Source organism: Kogia breviceps, chromosome 7, assembly GCF_026419965.1.
Source record: "Kogia breviceps isolate mKogBre1 chromosome 7, mKogBre1 haplotype 1, whole genome shotgun sequence".
Taxonomy (NCBI): domain Eukaryota; kingdom Metazoa; phylum Chordata; class Mammalia; order Artiodactyla; family Physeteridae; genus Kogia; species Kogia breviceps.
In genome coordinates, this window is record NC_081316.1 from 121,671,250 (window position 1) to 121,689,753 (window position 18,504).

General features: G+C 51.5%; 1 protein-coding gene across 1 annotated transcript; it reads left to right on the top strand.

Annotated features, from left to right (window-relative positions):
• The first annotated feature begins 5,884 nt into the window (after positions 1 to 5,884).
• Positions 5,885 to 15,856, top strand: LOC136794559 (uncharacterized). Its single transcript, XM_067039375.1, has 4 exons — positions 5,885 to 5,951; positions 7,128 to 7,366; positions 9,897 to 10,225; positions 14,077 to 15,856. The coding sequence occupies exons 1-4, from the start codon at positions 5,885 to 5,887 to the stop codon at positions 14,432 to 14,434; spliced, it is 993 nt and encodes a 330-aa protein (XP_066895476.1). The 3' UTR covers positions 14,435 to 15,856.
• Positions 15,857 to 18,504: the final 2,648 nt, after the last annotated feature.

Below are 18,504 nucleotides of genomic sequence, written 5' to 3' on the forward strand. Positions count from 1 at the left end.
GCCGCTTTACACACACTTGATGCACTTACACAGAGATATCAAGACTTAGCTTTTAAGATGCTTACTAGTCGGATAGATACTTGTGCGATGAACAGGGTCTGGTGAGTCCAGTTGATTGAGCAAGGAGTAGGTCGTGTCCATTCCATATTCGGTTTTCGGAAGGGTATCTGTGCTCATTTCAAACTCGAGTTTTATGCGTCACCCCACCTCACCTTTCCCCTGAAGCAGGCATAAGTGTGTTTTCTAAAAGCGTGACTCTGTTCTGTTTGGGGATTCAGTGCATGGGGAGCGATTTTTACATTCCCTCGATAAGTGATATCATAAGTTTCTTTTTTTGTGGGACTTATTTCACTGAGGATGATCGTACCTAAATCCACTCAGGATGCTGCTACCAGCCTCATGACGTGGATTTCATGGCTGAGTGACACTCCATTGGACCTACGTAGCACCACTTGTCCACTTGTCTTTGTCCACTTGTCCACTCGTCTTTGTCCACTTGGCTCTTTCCTGGGATATGAAACGTGTACCGGAGTGGAGGTTCTTGTCAAGACAGCAGCCCTCAACTTTGGGGTCCCTGTGTCTGGTTGATTTTTTCATTTTCCCAAGGTCAACGCCCATGTGTGGAAGTGCCCTATGCTCTGTAGTTCTGTGTTTTACATGGTTTGGGAAAGAGGATACACTTGTGAAGATTGGCTGTTGGCCATTGACATCCCGCCCATCAGCTTAACAAGGCTCCCTTGACTCCGTGGGCTGTCCTGCCTTTCTGGTTTTTAGACTTTTTTCGCCTGGCCCTTTTGCCCCGGGGGGGGGCGAGAGATTTCTTTGTAGTGCTGATTTGCTCTCCCAGGTTGCTTGGTTGGCCAAAAAGGGCGTATGCGTTTTTTCCTGAATATATTCAGGAAAAAACGCATACGCCCTTTTTGGCCAACCGCATCATTGTCCACGTTCTGGCGCTTTTCATGTGCTATCGGGGCCATTCCGATGTACCCGTTGACATCCGTTTCCTGCAGTTCTGCCTTGCGTTCAGCGCCTCTTCGTAGCCTGACCTCAATATATTTTGGGGCGATAGTTATCGTTTAGAACTCTGCAGGTTTGGGAAGTGCAGGGCCCCTGAGCTCCATTTCCCAAGTCGCTTTTTTGTGAGTGGGACGCAACACGGCTGGATGGCTTCACGCCCTATTGTCGATCCGGGGTGGCAGGCTGAACCGCTGGTGAATTCTTCTTCGTGATGGGAAATGAGAGTGACATGTGCCCGACCAAACACCTCCAGCGAGTCTCTCATTGGTTCCCCCTCTTGCAGTTCATCCTGCGGACAAATTGCAGACGGTTCGAAAGAGGCATGGAAAGGCGCCGAGTCTCCAAGTGGGGAGATTGTTAGTAAGGGGGCCTGAATGGAGAACACGAGCACCAGGAGATGAAAACTGAGGTGAGTTTCAGAAAGCTTTCCCGATCCCACGGTGTAGCATCCGCTGGGTTTCCAATGAGTGCTTTCGCTGTCGGTGTAGGGCCTCAACTATACTTACACCCCTACTTCCCTATCGATACTTTTGAGCTTTAAGCTTTTTCGCTGGCAATAAGATAATGGAATGTCCCCGCCCTGGGCAGAAACCGCTCCGAGCAAACAAGTATGGCGGGGGATGAAACCTCAGCAAACCAGTATGGCGGGTGATAAGAATGATTAAGCCAGAGTTTAAAGGTCGCCCTAGCCAACCATAACTCATGTGACTCAACCCCCACTCCGGTAAATGTAAAGTAGGCATCCAACAGCTAACCAATCAAGGAACTAGAGCCAAGACCCCCACTCCGGTAAATGTAAAGCAGGCATCCAACAGCTAACCAATCAAGGAACTAGAGCCAAGTCCCCACTCCGGTCCAGGAACAAACAAACCAATGAGGAAAAAACCCTTGATATATCCACACTTTGCATAATGAAAACTATAAAATGTATGTAATTCCGCTTGGGGGGGTTCCTCTTCGGCCTCCTGCGTGAGGACCAAGGAACCCCGGTGCACCGGCTCCTAATAAACCTCTTGCGTGTTGCAGCGACTCTCGACTCTTGGCGGTTCTTGGGCGAGCTGGGACCCCTCAGAGACCGTTCAGGTCTAACAGTTTGGGGGCTCGTCCGGGATCCCCACTCGCCCCGGGTCGCCGGAACCTCGGGAGTTGGAGGTATCAGGTAGGCTTAATTGTCTGTCTGTTCGTCTTCTGTCCTCTGTAAGCCGCCATCAGAAAGAAGCCGCGCGAACCGGTTCTCTGTGAAATCTGTATTGGACTCCTGGCTAGGCAGACGTGCCAATAGCTGGTGTCCACGGACCCTGGGGGACGCCCTGGTGGTCCATCTGGAAGGAGAGACAAATTTTGTCTCCCCTTCATCGGTCCTGGCAGGATATACAAACTGCCATCTGAATCTGAGTTGGTTGCGGTTTTAAAACGAGCTCGCGGCGGCAATATTAATGTGTGTCTTCTGAAATTTTATTGTTCTCCTGTGCTCTATCTTTCTCCTGACGGACGATAATGGGACAAACTATGACGACGTCTCTCTCTCTCACTCTAAGTCACTGGACCGAAGTTAAGTCTAGGGCCCAGCCCGTGGACGGTGTGAGGCCGGTAGCGGCCCCCGGCGCGCCGGGCCCGGGTCTTCCCGGAGTCGGGTTGCTTGGGAATGCAGCCCAAAGCGGGTGGTAAACTCCATCTAAGGCTAAATACCGGCACGAGACCGATAGTCAACAAGTACCGTAAGGGAAAGTTGAAAAGAACTTTGAAGAGAGTTCAAGAGGGCGTGAAACCGTTAAGAGGTAAACGGATGGGGTCCGCGCAGTCCGCCCGGAGGATTCAACCCGGCGGCGGGTCCGGCCGTGCCGGTGGCCCGGCGGATCTTTCCCGCTCCCCGTTCCTCCCAACCCCTCCTCCCGCCCTCCCTCCGCCCCTCGCCTCCCCCCCCCCCCCCGCGTCTCCGCGGGCGGATGGGGGCGGGAGGGTCGCGGGGGTAGGCGGGCGGGGCCGGGGGTGGGGCCGGCGGGGGACCGCCCCCCGGCCGGCGACCGGCCGCCGCCGGGCGCATTTCCACCGCGGCGGTGCGCCGCGACCGGCTCCGGGACGGCTGGGAAGGCCGGTGGGGAAGGTGGCTCGGGGGGGCCCCGTCGTCGTCGTCGCGGTCGTCATCGTCTCGGCGGCTGGCCAGCGGCGGCGGCGCCGGCGTCGGCGGCGTCGGCGTCGGCGGCGGCGGGGCCACCCCTCCCCGAGTGTTACAGCCCCCCGGCAGCAGGGCTCGCCGAATCCCGGGGCCGAGGGAACCAGACCCGTCGCCGCGCTCTAACACGTGCGCTCATGCTCCACCTCCCCGGCGCCGCTCGTGGGGGGGCCCAAGTCCTTCTGATCGAGGCCCCTCCAATACTGGCCCTTTTCCTCTGCAGATCTTTGTAACTGGGAGATGCATAACCCTACTTTCTCTGAAAATCCACAGGCTCTCACTGCTTTAATAGAGTCTCTTGTCTTCTCCCACCAACCCACCTGGGACGATTGTCAACAGCTCCTCCAGACTCTCCTCACAACTGAGGAAAGGCAACGGGTTCTCTTGGAGGCTAGAAAGAATGTGTTAGGCGCCAATGGGCAACCTACCCAGTTGCCTAACGAGATTGATGCCGGTTTTCCACTCGTCAGGCCGATTTGGGACTTCAATACCCCAGAAGGTAAGGAGCACCTAAAGATGTATCGCCAGGCTCTGGTGGCGGGTCTCCATGGAGCGGCCAGGCGCCCCACGAATTTGGCCAAGGTAAGAGAGGTAACTCAGGGGCCCCAGGAGTCACCAACCGTGTTCCTAGAACGCTTAATGGAGGCTTTTAGACGGTTCACTCCTTATGATCCAACTTCTGAGGAACATAAGGCCACCATAGCAATGGCCTTTATTGACCAGGCGGCCCCTGACATTAGAAAGAAGTTACAAAGGCTGGATGGCCTACAAGGTTTCTCAATTCAGGACTTAGTAAAAGAGGCAGATAAAGTATGTAATAAGAGGGAAACAGAAGAGGAAAGGGAAGAAAGGAAGCAGAGGGAGCAAGAGGCCCGTGAATTAAGGCGGGACAAGCGGCAAGAGAGGAATTTGAGTAAGATACTGGCCACTGTAGTCAGAGGAGGAAATATTAGAGACAGGAATAGACAGGAAGGGCGGACAGGAAGGCGACCATTAGACAAGGATCAATGTGCTTACTGTAAAGAAAAAGGTCACTGGGTAAGAGAATGCCCCTATCCGCTGTTGGGGAGAGACCTACTCTCCAAAGTCGGGACACAGATTCACTTCCAGCCCGAGGGACCCACCATAACGGATAGCCAGGGAAGGCTCCTCCAGATTTTAACTATGAAATTAGAAGATGAACACAGGATCTATGAGAAACCCTCACCTCCACAAACTGATATGCAGGACTGGATGACTAGGTTCCCTCAGGCCTGGGCTGAGACTGCTGGGATGGGGATGGCAAAATACCGCCCCCCGGTGGTAGTGGAACTTAAGGCTACTGCCACACCAGTAACAATCCGCCAATACCCTATGAACAAAGAGGCTCGGGACGGCATCCGTCCGCATATACAGAGACTGCTGAAATTAGGAATCCTGGTGAGATGCCAATCAGCATGGAACACGCCTCTCCTGCCTGTTAAGAAGCCAGGGACTAATGACTACAGGCCAGTACAGGATCTACGAGAGGTAAACAAGCAGGTAACAGACTTGCACCCCACTGTGCCAAATCCTTATAACCTCTTGAGTACTCTCCCACCTCAACATACTTGGTACACTGTCTTGGATCTTAAGGATGCTTTCTTTTGTTTGAGACTTTCCTCCCTCAGCCAGCCCTACTTTGCTTTCGAGTGGAAGGACCCTGCCTCAGGAATAGCAGGCCAGCTGACTTGGACACGCCTGCCTCAAGGATTTAAAAATTCTCCTACCATCTTCGATGAAGCGCTGCATCAGGACCTGGCATCGTACAGAGAATCTAACCCCCAGGTAACTCTGCTTCAATATGTTGATGATATTCTTTTAGCTGCGGAAACCCGAGAGGACTGCATCAAGGGGACTGAAAGACTGCTGACGGAACTTGAAACGTTGGGATACCGGGCATCAGCGAAGAAAGCCCAAATCTGTCAGCGACAGGTCAGTTACCTGGGGTATTTGCTAAAAGGAGGACAGAGATGGCTCTCAGAAAGCAGAAAAGACACTGTGGCCCGAATACCTGCCCCTAAGAGTCCCAAACAGGTTAGAGAATTCTTGGGAACGGCTGGATTCTGCAGGCTATGGATTCCGGGGTTTGCTGAACTGGCAGCCCCTCTGTACCCCCTAACCAAGAGCGGCACCCCATTCACATGGGGTGACAAGGAACAACGGGCTTTTGACCAAATTAAGAAAGCCTTGCTATCAGCCCCGGCCCTAGGGCTACCCGATGTAACTAAACCTTTTCATCTATATGTGGCAGAAAACAAAGGTATTGCAAAGGGAGTACTGACTCAAAAGCTGGGCCCTTGGAATCGCCCTGTTGCATACCTATCAAAGAAATTAGACCCTGTGACAGCTGGCTGGCCTGCCTGTCTGAAAATAATTGCTGCCGTGGCCACACTGGTAAAAGATGCAGATAAACTGACTTTAGGACAAAATCTGACAATAACTGCACCTCATGCACTAGAAAGTGTAATTCGCCAACCGCCTGATAGATGGCTCACCAACGCCAGAATGACACATTATCAGACTCTGCTCCTGAATTCGGACCGCATTAAATTTACTTCAGCCACGGGGCTGAACCCAGCTACTTTGCTGCCTGACCCTGACCTAGAAGGCACCACAATTATCCATGATTGTCAGGAGGTACTAGCGGCAGCCCATGGAACAAGGCCCGACCTGATGGACCAGCCCCTCTCTGACGCCGCCTTCACTTGGTTCACGGATGGAAGCAGTTTTCTGGATGAAGGTAAGCGGCGGGCGGGAGCTGCGGTGGTAGACGGAAAAGAAGTCATATGGGCGGCTGCATTGCCACAAGGAACATCCGCTCAACGGGCTGAACTGATAGCCATGACAAAGGCCTTAGAGTTAGCAGAGAATAAAAAGGTTAACATTTATACGGACAGCAGGTATGCTTTTGCCACTGCACATGTCCACGGTGCCATTTACCAGCAGAGGGGCTTATTGACCTCGGCAGGAAAAGAAATCAAAAATAAGGAAGAAATTGTAGCCCTGCTGGCAGCCCTGATGCTCCCTACAAAAGTTAGCATCATCCATTGTCCCGGACACCAAAGAGGGAATTCATCAATAATAACTGGCAATAATATGGCTGATCGAGTGGCACGAGAAGTAGCTCTGGGGGAAATCATCCTAGAATTAACAGGCTCAGAAACACCAAAGGGTAAAGAGGTAACACCCCCAGCCATAACTAAAGAAACTTTGTCCCCCCAGCAAGCCAAATCTATGCTACAGCAAATTCATAGATGGACTCATTTGGGAACTAAGAAAATGGTATCTCTGATGCAGAAAACAGGATATGATGTCCCGGGACTAACTAAATTAGCCGAGCACATTGCTCGGGAATGTATTCCATGCCAGCAGGTGAACACAAACAAAGGAAATGTGGCCAGCGGTAAGAGGCTCCGAGGAGACCGACCTGGAGCTTACTGGGAAGTCGACTTCACTGAAATCCGTCCAGGAAGATACGGTAACAGATATCTCTTAGTCTTTATAGATACTTTCTCAGGATGGATAGAAGCCTTCCCCACCAAAAAGGAGACAGCGAATGTGGTAGCCAAGAAGATATTAGAAGAAATTTTCCCCAGGTTTGGAGCTCCTAAGGTAATAGGATCTGATAATGGACCCGCCTTCGTCGCCCAGGTAAGTCAGGGTGTGGCCAAATACCTGGGGACTGATTGGAAATTACATTGTGCCTATAGACCCCAAAGTTCAGGACAGGTAGAAAGGATAAATAGGACTCTAAAAGAGACCTTGACTAAATTGTCCATAGAGACTGGCGGTACTGATTGGACGGTGCTCCTTCCCCTGGCCCTGTTTCGGGCCAGAAACACTCCTTCTCGCTATCACCTCACTCCTTTTAAAATTCTGTACGGGGCACCTCCCCCTCTGCTCACACTGGGGGAAGGTATCAGCCCCGACTGTCAAAATAACACTGATCTGTATGCCAGGCTGTTGGGGCTCCAGCTGGTTCAGAAGGAAGTGTGGTCTCAGTTGGCAGAGGCATACCGGCCGGGGACCCCTGCAGAAGCCCATCCCTTCCAAGTCGGAGACTCTGTGTACGTCCGCCGGCATCGGACCCAGACGCTGGAACCCCGCTGGAAGGGCCCCTACATCGTACTGCTCACCACTCCAACTGCAGTCAAGGTAGACGGCATAGCTGCCTGGATCCACGCCTCGCACGTTAAGGCGGCCCCAACATCCACCGGAGGCTTGACCCCATTCCCAACTTCAGCAACACCAGAATGGAAAGTCCAGAAAACCAGCAACCCGCTCAAGCTCAAGCTCCTGCGATCATCCGGCTCATAATCCTGACTCTGCTGCCTCAGCTAATCGTGAGTGACTTTAGCCCTCACATGCCCCAGCGGCTGACCTGGCAAGTCATCTCCCAGACTGGAGATGTGATCTGGTCGGTTAGTCACACCGCACCCCCTTGGACTTGGTGGCCTGATCTGTTTCCTGATGTATGTAAGTTGGCAATTGGGATGTCAGCATGGGGCATGTCTGATCATTATGACCTAGCTAACACCCCACATGATAACTCGGATAAAATTTTCCTCAAATTTGGGCCGGAACCTGTGACTCTTACCCTGGCTGTGCTTTTAGGGTTGGGAATGGCGGCTGGAATAGGGACAGGTGCAACAGCCCTTATCCAGCAACCTCACTATTATGATAGCCTGAGACAGGCTGTGGATGTTGAACTCCGGGCATTAGAAAGCTCTATAACTCAGTTAAAGGAGTCACTTACTTCACTCTCTGAGGTAGTGATGCAAAACCGGAGGGGATTAGATCTACTATTTCTTAAAGAAGGAGGACTCTGTGCCGCATTAAAAGAAGAATGTTGTTTTTATATTGATCATTCTAGGGCTATCACCGAAACTATGGACAGGCTTAGGGAGCGCCTGGACAAAAGGCAACAAGAAAGGGAAAATCAAAAAGGATGGTTCCAATCATGGTTTGACAAATCACCCTGGCTTACTACTTTAATTTCCACCTTGTTAGGACCCCTCATTATTTTGTTGCTGCTCTTAACTTTTGGACCATGCATTTTAAATCGCTTGATAGCCTTTATCAGACAACGTGTCAGTGCAGTACAAGTGTTAATGCTAAGACAACAATATCAAAGCTTGCAGAGAGAGACTGAAATTTCATGATTGAAATTAGTTGCAAAAAGAAAAGGGGGGAATGTAGGGCCTCAACTATACTTACACCCCTACTTCCCTATCGATACTTTTGAGCTTTAAGCTTTTTCGCTGGCAATAAGATAATGGAATGTCCCCGCCCTGGGCAGAAACCGCTCCGAGCAAACAAGTATGGCGGGGGATGAAACCTCAGCAAACCAGTATGGCGGGTGATAAGAATGATTAAGCCAGAGTTTAAAGGTCGCCCTAGCCAACCATAACTCATGTGACTCAACCCCCACTCCGGTAAATGTAAAGTAGGCATCCAACAGCTAACCAATCAAGGAACTAGAGCCAAGACCCCCACTCCGGTAAATGTAAAGCAGGCATCCAACAGCTAACCAATCAAGGAACTAGAGCCAAGTCCCCACTCCGGTCCAGGAACAAACAAACCAATGAGGAAAAAACCCTTGATATATCCACACTTTGCATAATGAAAACTATAAAATGTATGTAATTCCGCTTGGGGGGGTTCCTCTTCGGCCTCCTGCGTGAGGACCAAGGAACCCCGGTGCACCGGCTCCTAATAAACCTCTTGCGTGTTGCAGCGACTCTCGACTCTTGGCGGTTCTTGGGCGAGCTGGGACCCCTCAGAGACCGTTCAGGTCTAACAGTTTGGGGGCTCGTCCGGGATCCCCACTCGCCCCGGGTCGCCGGAACCTCGGGAGTTGGAGGTATCAGGTAGGCTTAATTGTCTGTCTGTTCGTCTTCTGTCCTCTGTAAGCCGCCATCAGAAAGAAGCCGCGCGAACCGGTTCTCTGTGAAATCTGTATTGGACTCCTGGCTAGGCAGACGTGCCAATAGCTGGTGTCCACGGACCCTGGGGGACGCCCTGGTGGTCCATCTGGAAGGAGAGACAAATTTTGTCTCCCCTTCATCGGTCCTGGCAGGATATACAAACTGCCATCTGAATCTGAGTTGGTTGCGGTTTTAAAACGAGCTCGCGGCGGCAATATTAATGTGTGTCTTCTGAAATTTTATTGTTCTCCTGTGCTCTATCTTTCTCCTGACGGACGATAATGGGACAAACTATGACGACGTCTCTCTCTCTCACTCTAAGTCACTGGACCGAAGTTAAGTCTAGGGCCCAGCCCGTGGACGGTGTGAGGCCGGTAGCGGCCCCCGGCGCGCCGGGCCCGGGTCTTCCCGGAGTCGGGTTGCTTGGGAATGCAGCCCAAAGCGGGTGGTAAACTCCATCTAAGGCTAAATACCGGCACGAGACCGATAGTCAACAAGTACCGTAAGGGAAAGTTGAAAAGAACTTTGAAGAGAGTTCAAGAGGGCGTGAAACCGTTAAGAGGTAAACGGATGGGGTCCGCGCAGTCCGCCCGGAGGATTCAACCCGGCGGCGGGTCCGGCCGTGCCGGTGGCCCGGCGGATCTTTCCCGCTCCCCGTTCCTCCCAACCCCTCCTCCCGCCCTCCCTCCGCCCCTCGCCTCCCCCCCCCCCCCCCGCGTCTCCGCGGGCGGATGGGGGCGGGAGGGTCGCGGGGGTAGGCGGGCGGGGCCGGGGGTGGGGCCGGCGGGGGACCGCCCCCCGGCCGGCGACCGGCCGCCGCCGGGCGCATTTCCACCGCGGCGGTGCGCCGCGACCGGCTCCGGGACGGCTGGGAAGGCCGGTGGGGAAGGTGGCTCGGGGGGGCCCCGTCGTCGTCGTCGCGGTCGTCATCGTCTCGGCGGCTGGCCAGCGGCGGCGGCGCCGGCGTCGGCGGCGTCGGCGTCGGCGGCGGCGGGGCCACCCCTCCCCGAGTGTTACAGCCCCCCGGCAGCAGGGCTCGCCGAATCCCGGGGCCGAGGGAACCAGACCCGTCGCCGCGCTCTAACACGTGCGCTCATGCTCCACCTCCCCGGCGCCGCTCGTGGGGGGGCCCAAGTCCTTCTGATCGAGGCCCCTCCAATACTGGCCCTTTTCCTCTGCAGATCTTTGTAACTGGGAGATGCATAACCCTACTTTCTCTGAAAATCCACAGGCTCTCACTGCTTTAATAGAGTCTCTTGTCTTCTCCCACCAACCCACCTGGGACGATTGTCAACAGCTCCTCCAGACTCTCCTCACAACTGAGGAAAGGCAACGGGTTCTCTTGGAGGCTAGAAAGAATGTGTTAGGCGCCAATGGGCAACCTACCCAGTTGCCTAACGAGATTGATGCCGGTTTTCCACTCGTCAGGCCGATTTGGGACTTCAATACCCCAGAAGGTAAGGAGCACCTAAAGATGTATCGCCAGGCTCTGGTGGCGGGTCTCCATGGAGCGGCCAGGCGCCCCACGAATTTGGCCAAGGTAAGAGAGGTAACTCAGGGGCCCCAGGAGTCACCAACCGTGTTCCTAGAACGCTTAATGGAGGCTTTTAGACGGTTCACTCCTTATGATCCAACTTCTGAGGAACATAAGGCCACCATAGCAATGGCCTTTATTGACCAGGCGGCCCCTGACATTAGAAAGAAGTTACAAAGGCTGGATGGCCTACAAGGTTTCTCAATTCAGGACTTAGTAAAAGAGGCAGATAAAGTATGTAATAAGAGGGAAACAGAAGAGGAAAGGGAAGAAAGGAAGCAGAGGGAGCAAGAGGCCCGTGAATTAAGGCGGGACAAGCGGCAAGAGAGGAATTTGAGTAAGATACTGGCCACTGTAGTCAGAGGAGGAAATATTAGAGACAGGAATAGACAGGAAGGGCGGACAGGAAGGCGACCATTAGACAAGGATCAATGTGCTTACTGTAAAGAAAAAGGTCACTGGGTAAGAGAATGCCCCTATCCGCTGTTGGGGAGAGACCTACTCTCCAAAGTCGGGACACAGATTCACTTCCAGCCCGAGGGACCCACCATAACGGATAGCCAGGGAAGGCTCCTCCAGATTTTAACTATGAAATTAGAAGATGAACACAGGATCTATGAGAAACCCTCACCTCCACAAACTGATATGCAGGACTGGATGACTAGGTTCCCTCAGGCCTGGGCTGAGACTGCTGGGATGGGGATGGCAAAATACCGCCCCCCGGTGGTAGTGGAACTTAAGGCTACTGCCACACCAGTAACAATCCGCCAATACCCTATGAACAAAGAGGCTCGGGACGGCATCCGTCCGCATATACAGAGACTGCTGAAATTAGGAATCCTGGTGAGATGCCAATCAGCATGGAACACGCCTCTCCTGCCTGTTAAGAAGCCAGGGACTAATGACTACAGGCCAGTACAGGATCTACGAGAGGTAAACAAGCAGGTAACAGACTTGCACCCCACTGTGCCAAATCCTTATAACCTCTTGAGTACTCTCCCACCTCAACATACTTGGTACACTGTCTTGGATCTTAAGGATGCTTTCTTTTGTTTGAGACTTTCCTCCCTCAGCCAGCCCTACTTTGCTTTCGAGTGGAAGGACCCTGCCTCAGGAATAGCAGGCCAGCTGACTTGGACACGCCTGCCTCAAGGATTTAAAAATTCTCCTACCATCTTCGATGAAGCGCTGCATCAGGACCTGGCATCGTACAGAGAATCTAACCCCCAGGTAACTCTGCTTCAATATGTTGATGATATTCTTTTAGCTGCGGAAACCCGAGAGGACTGCATCAAGGGGACTGAAAGACTGCTGACGGAACTTGAAACGTTGGGATACCGGGCATCAGCGAAGAAAGCCCAAATCTGTCAGCGACAGGTCAGTTACCTGGGGTATTTGCTAAAAGGAGGACAGAGATGGCTCTCAGAAAGCAGAAAAGACACTGTGGCCCGAATACCTGCCCCTAAGAGTCCCAAACAGGTTAGAGAATTCTTGGGAACGGCTGGATTCTGCAGGCTATGGATTCCGGGGTTTGCTGAACTGGCAGCCCCTCTGTACCCCCTAACCAAGAGCGGCACCCCATTCACATGGGGTGACAAGGAACAACGGGCTTTTGACCAAATTAAGAAAGCCTTGCTATCAGCCCCGGCCCTAGGGCTACCCGATGTAACTAAACCTTTTCATCTATATGTGGCAGAAAACAAAGGTATTGCAAAGGGAGTACTGACTCAAAAGCTGGGCCCTTGGAATCGCCCTGTTGCATACCTATCAAAGAAATTAGACCCTGTGACAGCTGGCTGGCCTGCCTGTCTGAAAATAATTGCTGCCGTGGCCACACTGGTAAAAGATGCAGATAAACTGACTTTAGGACAAAATCTGACAATAACTGCACCTCATGCACTAGAAAGTGTAATTCGCCAACCGCCTGATAGATGGCTCACCAACGCCAGAATGACACATTATCAGACTCTGCTCCTGAATTCGGACCGCATTAAATTTACTTCAGCCACGGGGCTGAACCCAGCTACTTTGCTGCCTGACCCTGACCTAGAAGGCACCACAATTATCCATGATTGTCAGGAGGTACTAGCGGCAGCCCATGGAACAAGGCCCGACCTGATGGACCAGCCCCTCTCTGACGCCGCCTTCACTTGGTTCACGGATGGAAGCAGTTTTCTGGATGAAGGTAAGCGGCGGGCGGGAGCTGCGGTGGTAGACGGAAAAGAAGTCATATGGGCGGCTGCATTGCCACAAGGAACATCCGCTCAACGGGCTGAACTGATAGCCATGACAAAGGCCTTAGAGTTAGCAGAGAATAAAAAGGTTAACATTTATACGGACAGCAGGTATGCTTTTGCCACTGCACATGTCCACGGTGCCATTTACCAGCAGAGGGGCTTATTGACCTCGGCAGGAAAAGAAATCAAAAATAAGGAAGAAATTGTAGCCCTGCTGGCAGCCCTGATGCTCCCTACAAAAGTTAGCATCATCCATTGTCCCGGACACCAAAGAGGGAATTCATCAATAATAACTGGCAATAATATGGCTGATCGAGTGGCACGAGAAGTAGCTCTGGGGGAAATCATCCTAGAATTAACAGGCTCAGAAACACCAAAGGGTAAAGAGGTAACACCCCCAGCCATAACTAAAGAAACTTTGTCCCCCCAGCAAGCCAAATCTATGCTACAGCAAATTCATAGATGGACTCATTTGGGAACTAAGAAAATGGTATCTCTGATGCAGAAAACAGGATATGATGTCCCGGGACTAACTAAATTAGCCGAGCACATTGCTCGGGAATGTATTCCATGCCAGCAGGTGAACACAAACAAAGGAAATGTGGCCAGCGGTAAGAGGCTCCGAGGAGACCGACCTGGAGCTTACTGGGAAGTCGACTTCACTGAAATCCGTCCAGGAAGATACGGTAACAGATATCTCTTAGTCTTTATAGATACTTTCTCAGGATGGATAGAAGCCTTCCCCACCAAAAAGGAGACAGCGAATGTGGTAGCCAAGAAGATATTAGAAGAAATTTTCCCCAGGTTTGGAGCTCCTAAGGTAATAGGATCTGATAATGGACCCGCCTTCGTCGCCCAGGTAAGTCAGGGTGTGGCCAAATACCTGGGGACTGATTGGAAATTACATTGTGCCTATAGACCCCAAAGTTCAGGACAGGTAGAAAGGATAAATAGGACTCTAAAAGAGACCTTGACTAAATTGTCCATAGAGACTGGCGGTACTGATTGGACGGTGCTCCTTCCCCTGGCCCTGTTTCGGGCCAGAAACACTCCTTCTCGCTATCACCTCACTCCTTTTAAAATTCTGTACGGGGCACCTCCCCCTCTGCTCACACTGGGGGAAGGTATCAGCCCCGACTGTCAAAATAACACTGATCTGTATGCCAGGCTGTTGGGGCTCCAGCTGGTTCAGAAGGAAGTGTGGTCTCAGTTGGCAGAGGCATACCGGCCGGGGACCCCTGCAGAAGCCCATCCCTTCCAAGTCGGAGACTCTGTGTACGTCCGCCGGCATCGGACCCAGACGCTGGAACCCCGCTGGAAGGGCCCCTACATCGTACTGCTCACCACTCCAACTGCAGTCAAGGTAGACGGCATAGCTGCCTGGATCCACGCCTCGCACGTTAAGGCGGCCCCAACATCCACCGGAGGCTTGACCCCATTCCCAACTTCAGCAACACCAGAATGGAAAGTCCAGAAAACCAGCAACCCGCTCAAGCTCAAGCTCCTGCGATCATCCGGCTCATAATCCTGACTCTGCTGCCTCAGCTAATCGTGAGTGACTTTAGCCCTCACATGCCCCAGCGGCTGACCTGGCAAGTCATCTCCCAGACTGGAGATGTGATCTGGTCGGTTAGTCACACCGCACCCCCTTGGACTTGGTGGCCTGATCTGTTTCCTGATGTATGTAAGTTGGCAATTGGGATGTCAGCATGGGGCATGTCTGATCATTATGACCTAGCTAACACCCCACATGATAACTCGGATAAAATTTTCCTCAAATTTGGGCCGGAACCTGTGACTCTTACCCTGGCTGTGCTTTTAGGGTTGGGAATGGCGGCTGGAATAGGGACAGGTGCAACAGCCCTTATCCAGCAACCTCACTATTATGATAGCCTGAGACAGGCTGTGGATGTTGAACTCCGGGCATTAGAAAGCTCTATAACTCAGTTAAAGGAGTCACTTACTTCACTCTCTGAGGTAGTGATGCAAAACCGGAGGGGATTAGATCTACTATTTCTTAAAGAAGGAGGACTCTGTGCCGCATTAAAAGAAGAATGTTGTTTTTATATTGATCATTCTAGGGCTATCACCGAAACTATGGACAGGCTTAGGGAGCGCCTGGACAAAAGGCAACAAGAAAGGGAAAATCAAAAAGGATGGTTCCAATCATGGTTTGACAAATCACCCTGGCTTACTACTTTAATTTCCACCTTGTTAGGACCCCTCATTATTTTGTTGCTGCTCTTAACTTTTGGACCATGCATTTTAAATCGCTTGATAGCCTTTATCAGACAACGTGTCAGTGCAGTACAAGTGTTAATGCTAAGACAACAATATCAAAGCTTGCAGAGAGAGACTGAAATTTCATGATTGAAATTAGTTGCAAAAAGAAAAGGGGGGAATGTAGGGCCTCAACTATACTTACACCCCTACTTCCCTATCGATACTTTTGAGCTTTAAGCTTTTTCGCTGGCAATAAGATAATGGAATGTCCCCGCCCTGGGCAGAAACCGCTCCGAGCAAACAAGTATGGCGGGGGATGAAACCTCAGCAAACCAGTATGGCGGGTGATAAGAATGATTAAGCCAGAGTTTAAAGGTCGCCCTAGCCAACCATAACTCATGTGACTCAACCCCCACTCCGGTAAATGTAAAGTAGGCATCCAACAGCTAACCAATCAAGGAACTAGAGCCAAGACCCCCACTCCGGTAAATGTAAAGCAGGCATCCAACAGCTAACCAATCAAGGAACTAGAGCCAAGTCCCCACTCCGGTCCAGGAACAAACAAACCAATGAGGAAAAAACCCTTGATATATCCACACTTTGCATAATGAAAACTATAAAATGTATGTAATTCCGCTTGGGGGGGTTCCTCTTCGGCCTCCTGCGTGAGGACCAAGGAACCCCGGTGCACCGGCTCCTAATAAACCTCTTGCGTGTTGCAGCGACTCTCGACTCTTGGCGGTTCTTGGGCGAGCTGGGACCCCTCAGAGACCGTTCAGGTCTAACATCGGAAGATTGCGTTGAACCTGGAGAGTTGGGACCCATGGAATGGGGAGCACGCAGGATTCCTTTCAAGGGTCTGCATTTGCTTTCCCAACCTCACCAATCGTCTCAGCCCCAAGAGTGTCCAGCCTTATGTCTTCTGCCGCTGGGGCTGTAGATGTGGTCAATCCTGGTTGCATGCCAGTCCCTGAACGCATTTTGGAAGAATTTCTCTCTGTTTTGCCCTGCTTGTTTCTTCTTTATGTTGGAAATGTATCCTCAGAATGGGTCTGAGCTGATTTTCCCTGCTGGTTTTAGGCCGCTTTACACACACTTGATGCACTTACACAGAGATATCAAGACTTAGCTTTTAAGATGCTTACTAGTCGGATAGATACTTGTGCGATGAACAGGGTCTGGTGAGTCCAGTTGATTGAGCAAGGAGTAGGTCGTGTCCATTCCATATTCGGTTTTCGGAAGGGTATCTGTGCTCATTTCAAACTCGAGTTTTATGCGTCACCCCACCTCACCTTTCCCCTGAAGCAGGCATAAGTGTGTTTTCTAAAAGCGTGACTCTGTTCTGTTTGGGGATTCAGTGCATGGGGAGCGATTTTTACATTCCCTCGATAAGTGATATCATAAGTTTCTTTTTTTGTGGGACTTATTTCACTGAGGATGATCGTACCTAAATCCACTCAGGATGCTGCTACCAGCCTCATGACGTGGATTTCATGGCTGAGTGACACTCCATTGGACCTACGTAGCACCACTTGTCCACTTGTCCACTTGTCTTTGTCCACTTGTCCACTCGTCTTTGTCCACTTGGCTCTTTCCTGGGATATGAAACGTGTACCGGAGTGGAGGTTCTTGTCAAGACAGCAGCCCTCAACTTTGGGGTCCCTGTGTCTGGTTGATTTTTTCATTTTCCCAAGGTCAACGCCCATGTGTGGAAGTGCCCTATGCTCTGTGGTTCTGTGTTTTCCATGGTTTGGGAAAGAGGATACACTTGTGAAGATTGGCTGTTGGCCATTGACATCCCGCCCATCAGCTTAACAAGGCTCCCTTGACTCCGTGGGCTGTCCTGCCTTTCTGGTTTTTAGACTTTTTTCGCCTGGCCCTTTTGCCCCGGGGGGGGGCGAGAGATTTCTTTGTAGTGCTGATTTGCTCTCCCAGGTTGCTTGGTTGGCCAAAAAGGGCGTATGCGTTTTTTCCTGAATATATTCAGGAAAAAACGCATACGCCCTTTTTGGCCAACCGCATCATTGTCCACGTTCTGGCGCTTTTCATGTGCTATCGGGGCCATTCCGATGTACCCGTTGACATCCGTTTCCTGCAGTTCTGCCTTGCGTTCAGCGCCTCTTCGTAGCCTGACCTCAATATATTTTGGGGCGATAGTTATCGTTTAGAACTCTGCAGGTTTGGGAAGTGCAGTGCCCCTGAGCTCCATTTCCCAAGTCGCTTTTTTGTGAGTGGGACGCAACACGGCTGGATGGCTTCACGCCCTATTGTCGATCCGGGGTGGCAGGCTGAACCGCTGGTGAATTCTTCTTCGTGATGGGAAATGAGAGTGACATGTGCCCGACCAAACACCTCCAGCGAGTCTCTCATTGGTTCCCCCTCTTGCAGTTCATCCTGCGGACAAATTGCAGACGGTTCGAAAGAGGCATGGAAAGGCGCCGAGTCTCCAAGTGGGGAGATTGTTAGTAAGGGGGCCTGAATGGAGAACACGAGCACCAGGAGATGAAAACTGAGGTGAGTTTCAGAAAGCTTTCCCGATCCCACGGTGTAGCAACCGCTGCGTTTCCAATGAGTGCTTTCGCTGTCGGAAGATTGCGTTGAACCTGGAGAGTTGGGAGCCATGGAATGGGGAGCACGCAGGATTCCTTTCAAGGGTCTGCATTTGCTTTCCCAACCTCACCAATCGTCTCAGCCCCAAGAGTGTCCAGCCTTATGTCTTCTGCCGCTGGGGCTGTAGATGTGGTCAATCCTGGTTGCATGCCAGTCCCTGAACGCATTTTGGAAGAATTTCTCTCTGTTTTGCCCTGCTTGTTTCTTCTTTATGTTGGAAATGTATCCTCAGAATGGGTCTGAGCTGATTTTCCCTGCTGGTTTTAGGCCGCTTTACACACACTTGATGCACTTACACAGAGATATCAAGACTTAGCTTTTAAGATGCTTACTAGTCGGATAGATACTTGTGCGATGAACAGGGTCTGGTGAGTCCAGTTGATTGAGCAAGGAGTAGGTCGTGTCCATTCCATATTCGGTTTTCGGAAGGGTATCTGTGCTCATTTCAAACTCGAGTTTTATGCGTCACCCCACCTCACCTTTCCCCTGAAGCAGGCATAAGTGTGTTTTCTAAAAGCGTGACTCTGTTCTGTTTGGGGATTCAGTGCATGGGGAGCGATTTTTACATTCCCTCGATAAGTGATATCATAAGTTTCTTTTTTTGTGGGACTTATTTCACTGAGGATGATCGTACCTAAATCCACTCAGGATGCTGCTACCAGCCTCATGACGTGGATTTCATGGCTGAGTGACACTCCATTGGACCTACGTAGCACCACTTGTCCACTTGTCTTTGTCCACTTGTCCACTCGTCTTTGTCCA

Coding starts and splice junctions, on each gene's coding strand:
- LOC136794559 (XM_067039375.1), top strand. CDS start 5,885: ATGGACCAGCCCCTCTCTGACGCCGCCTTCACTTGGTTCACGGATGGA. Junction 5,952..7,127: donor AAGCAGTTTTCTGGATGAAG/GTAAGCGGCGGG, acceptor CACTGGGGGAAG/GTATCAGCCCCGACTGTCAA. Junction 10,226..14,076: donor CCGTCGCCGCGCTCTAACAC/GTGCGCTCATGC, acceptor TCTGTATGCCAG/GCTGTTGGGGCTCCAGCTGG.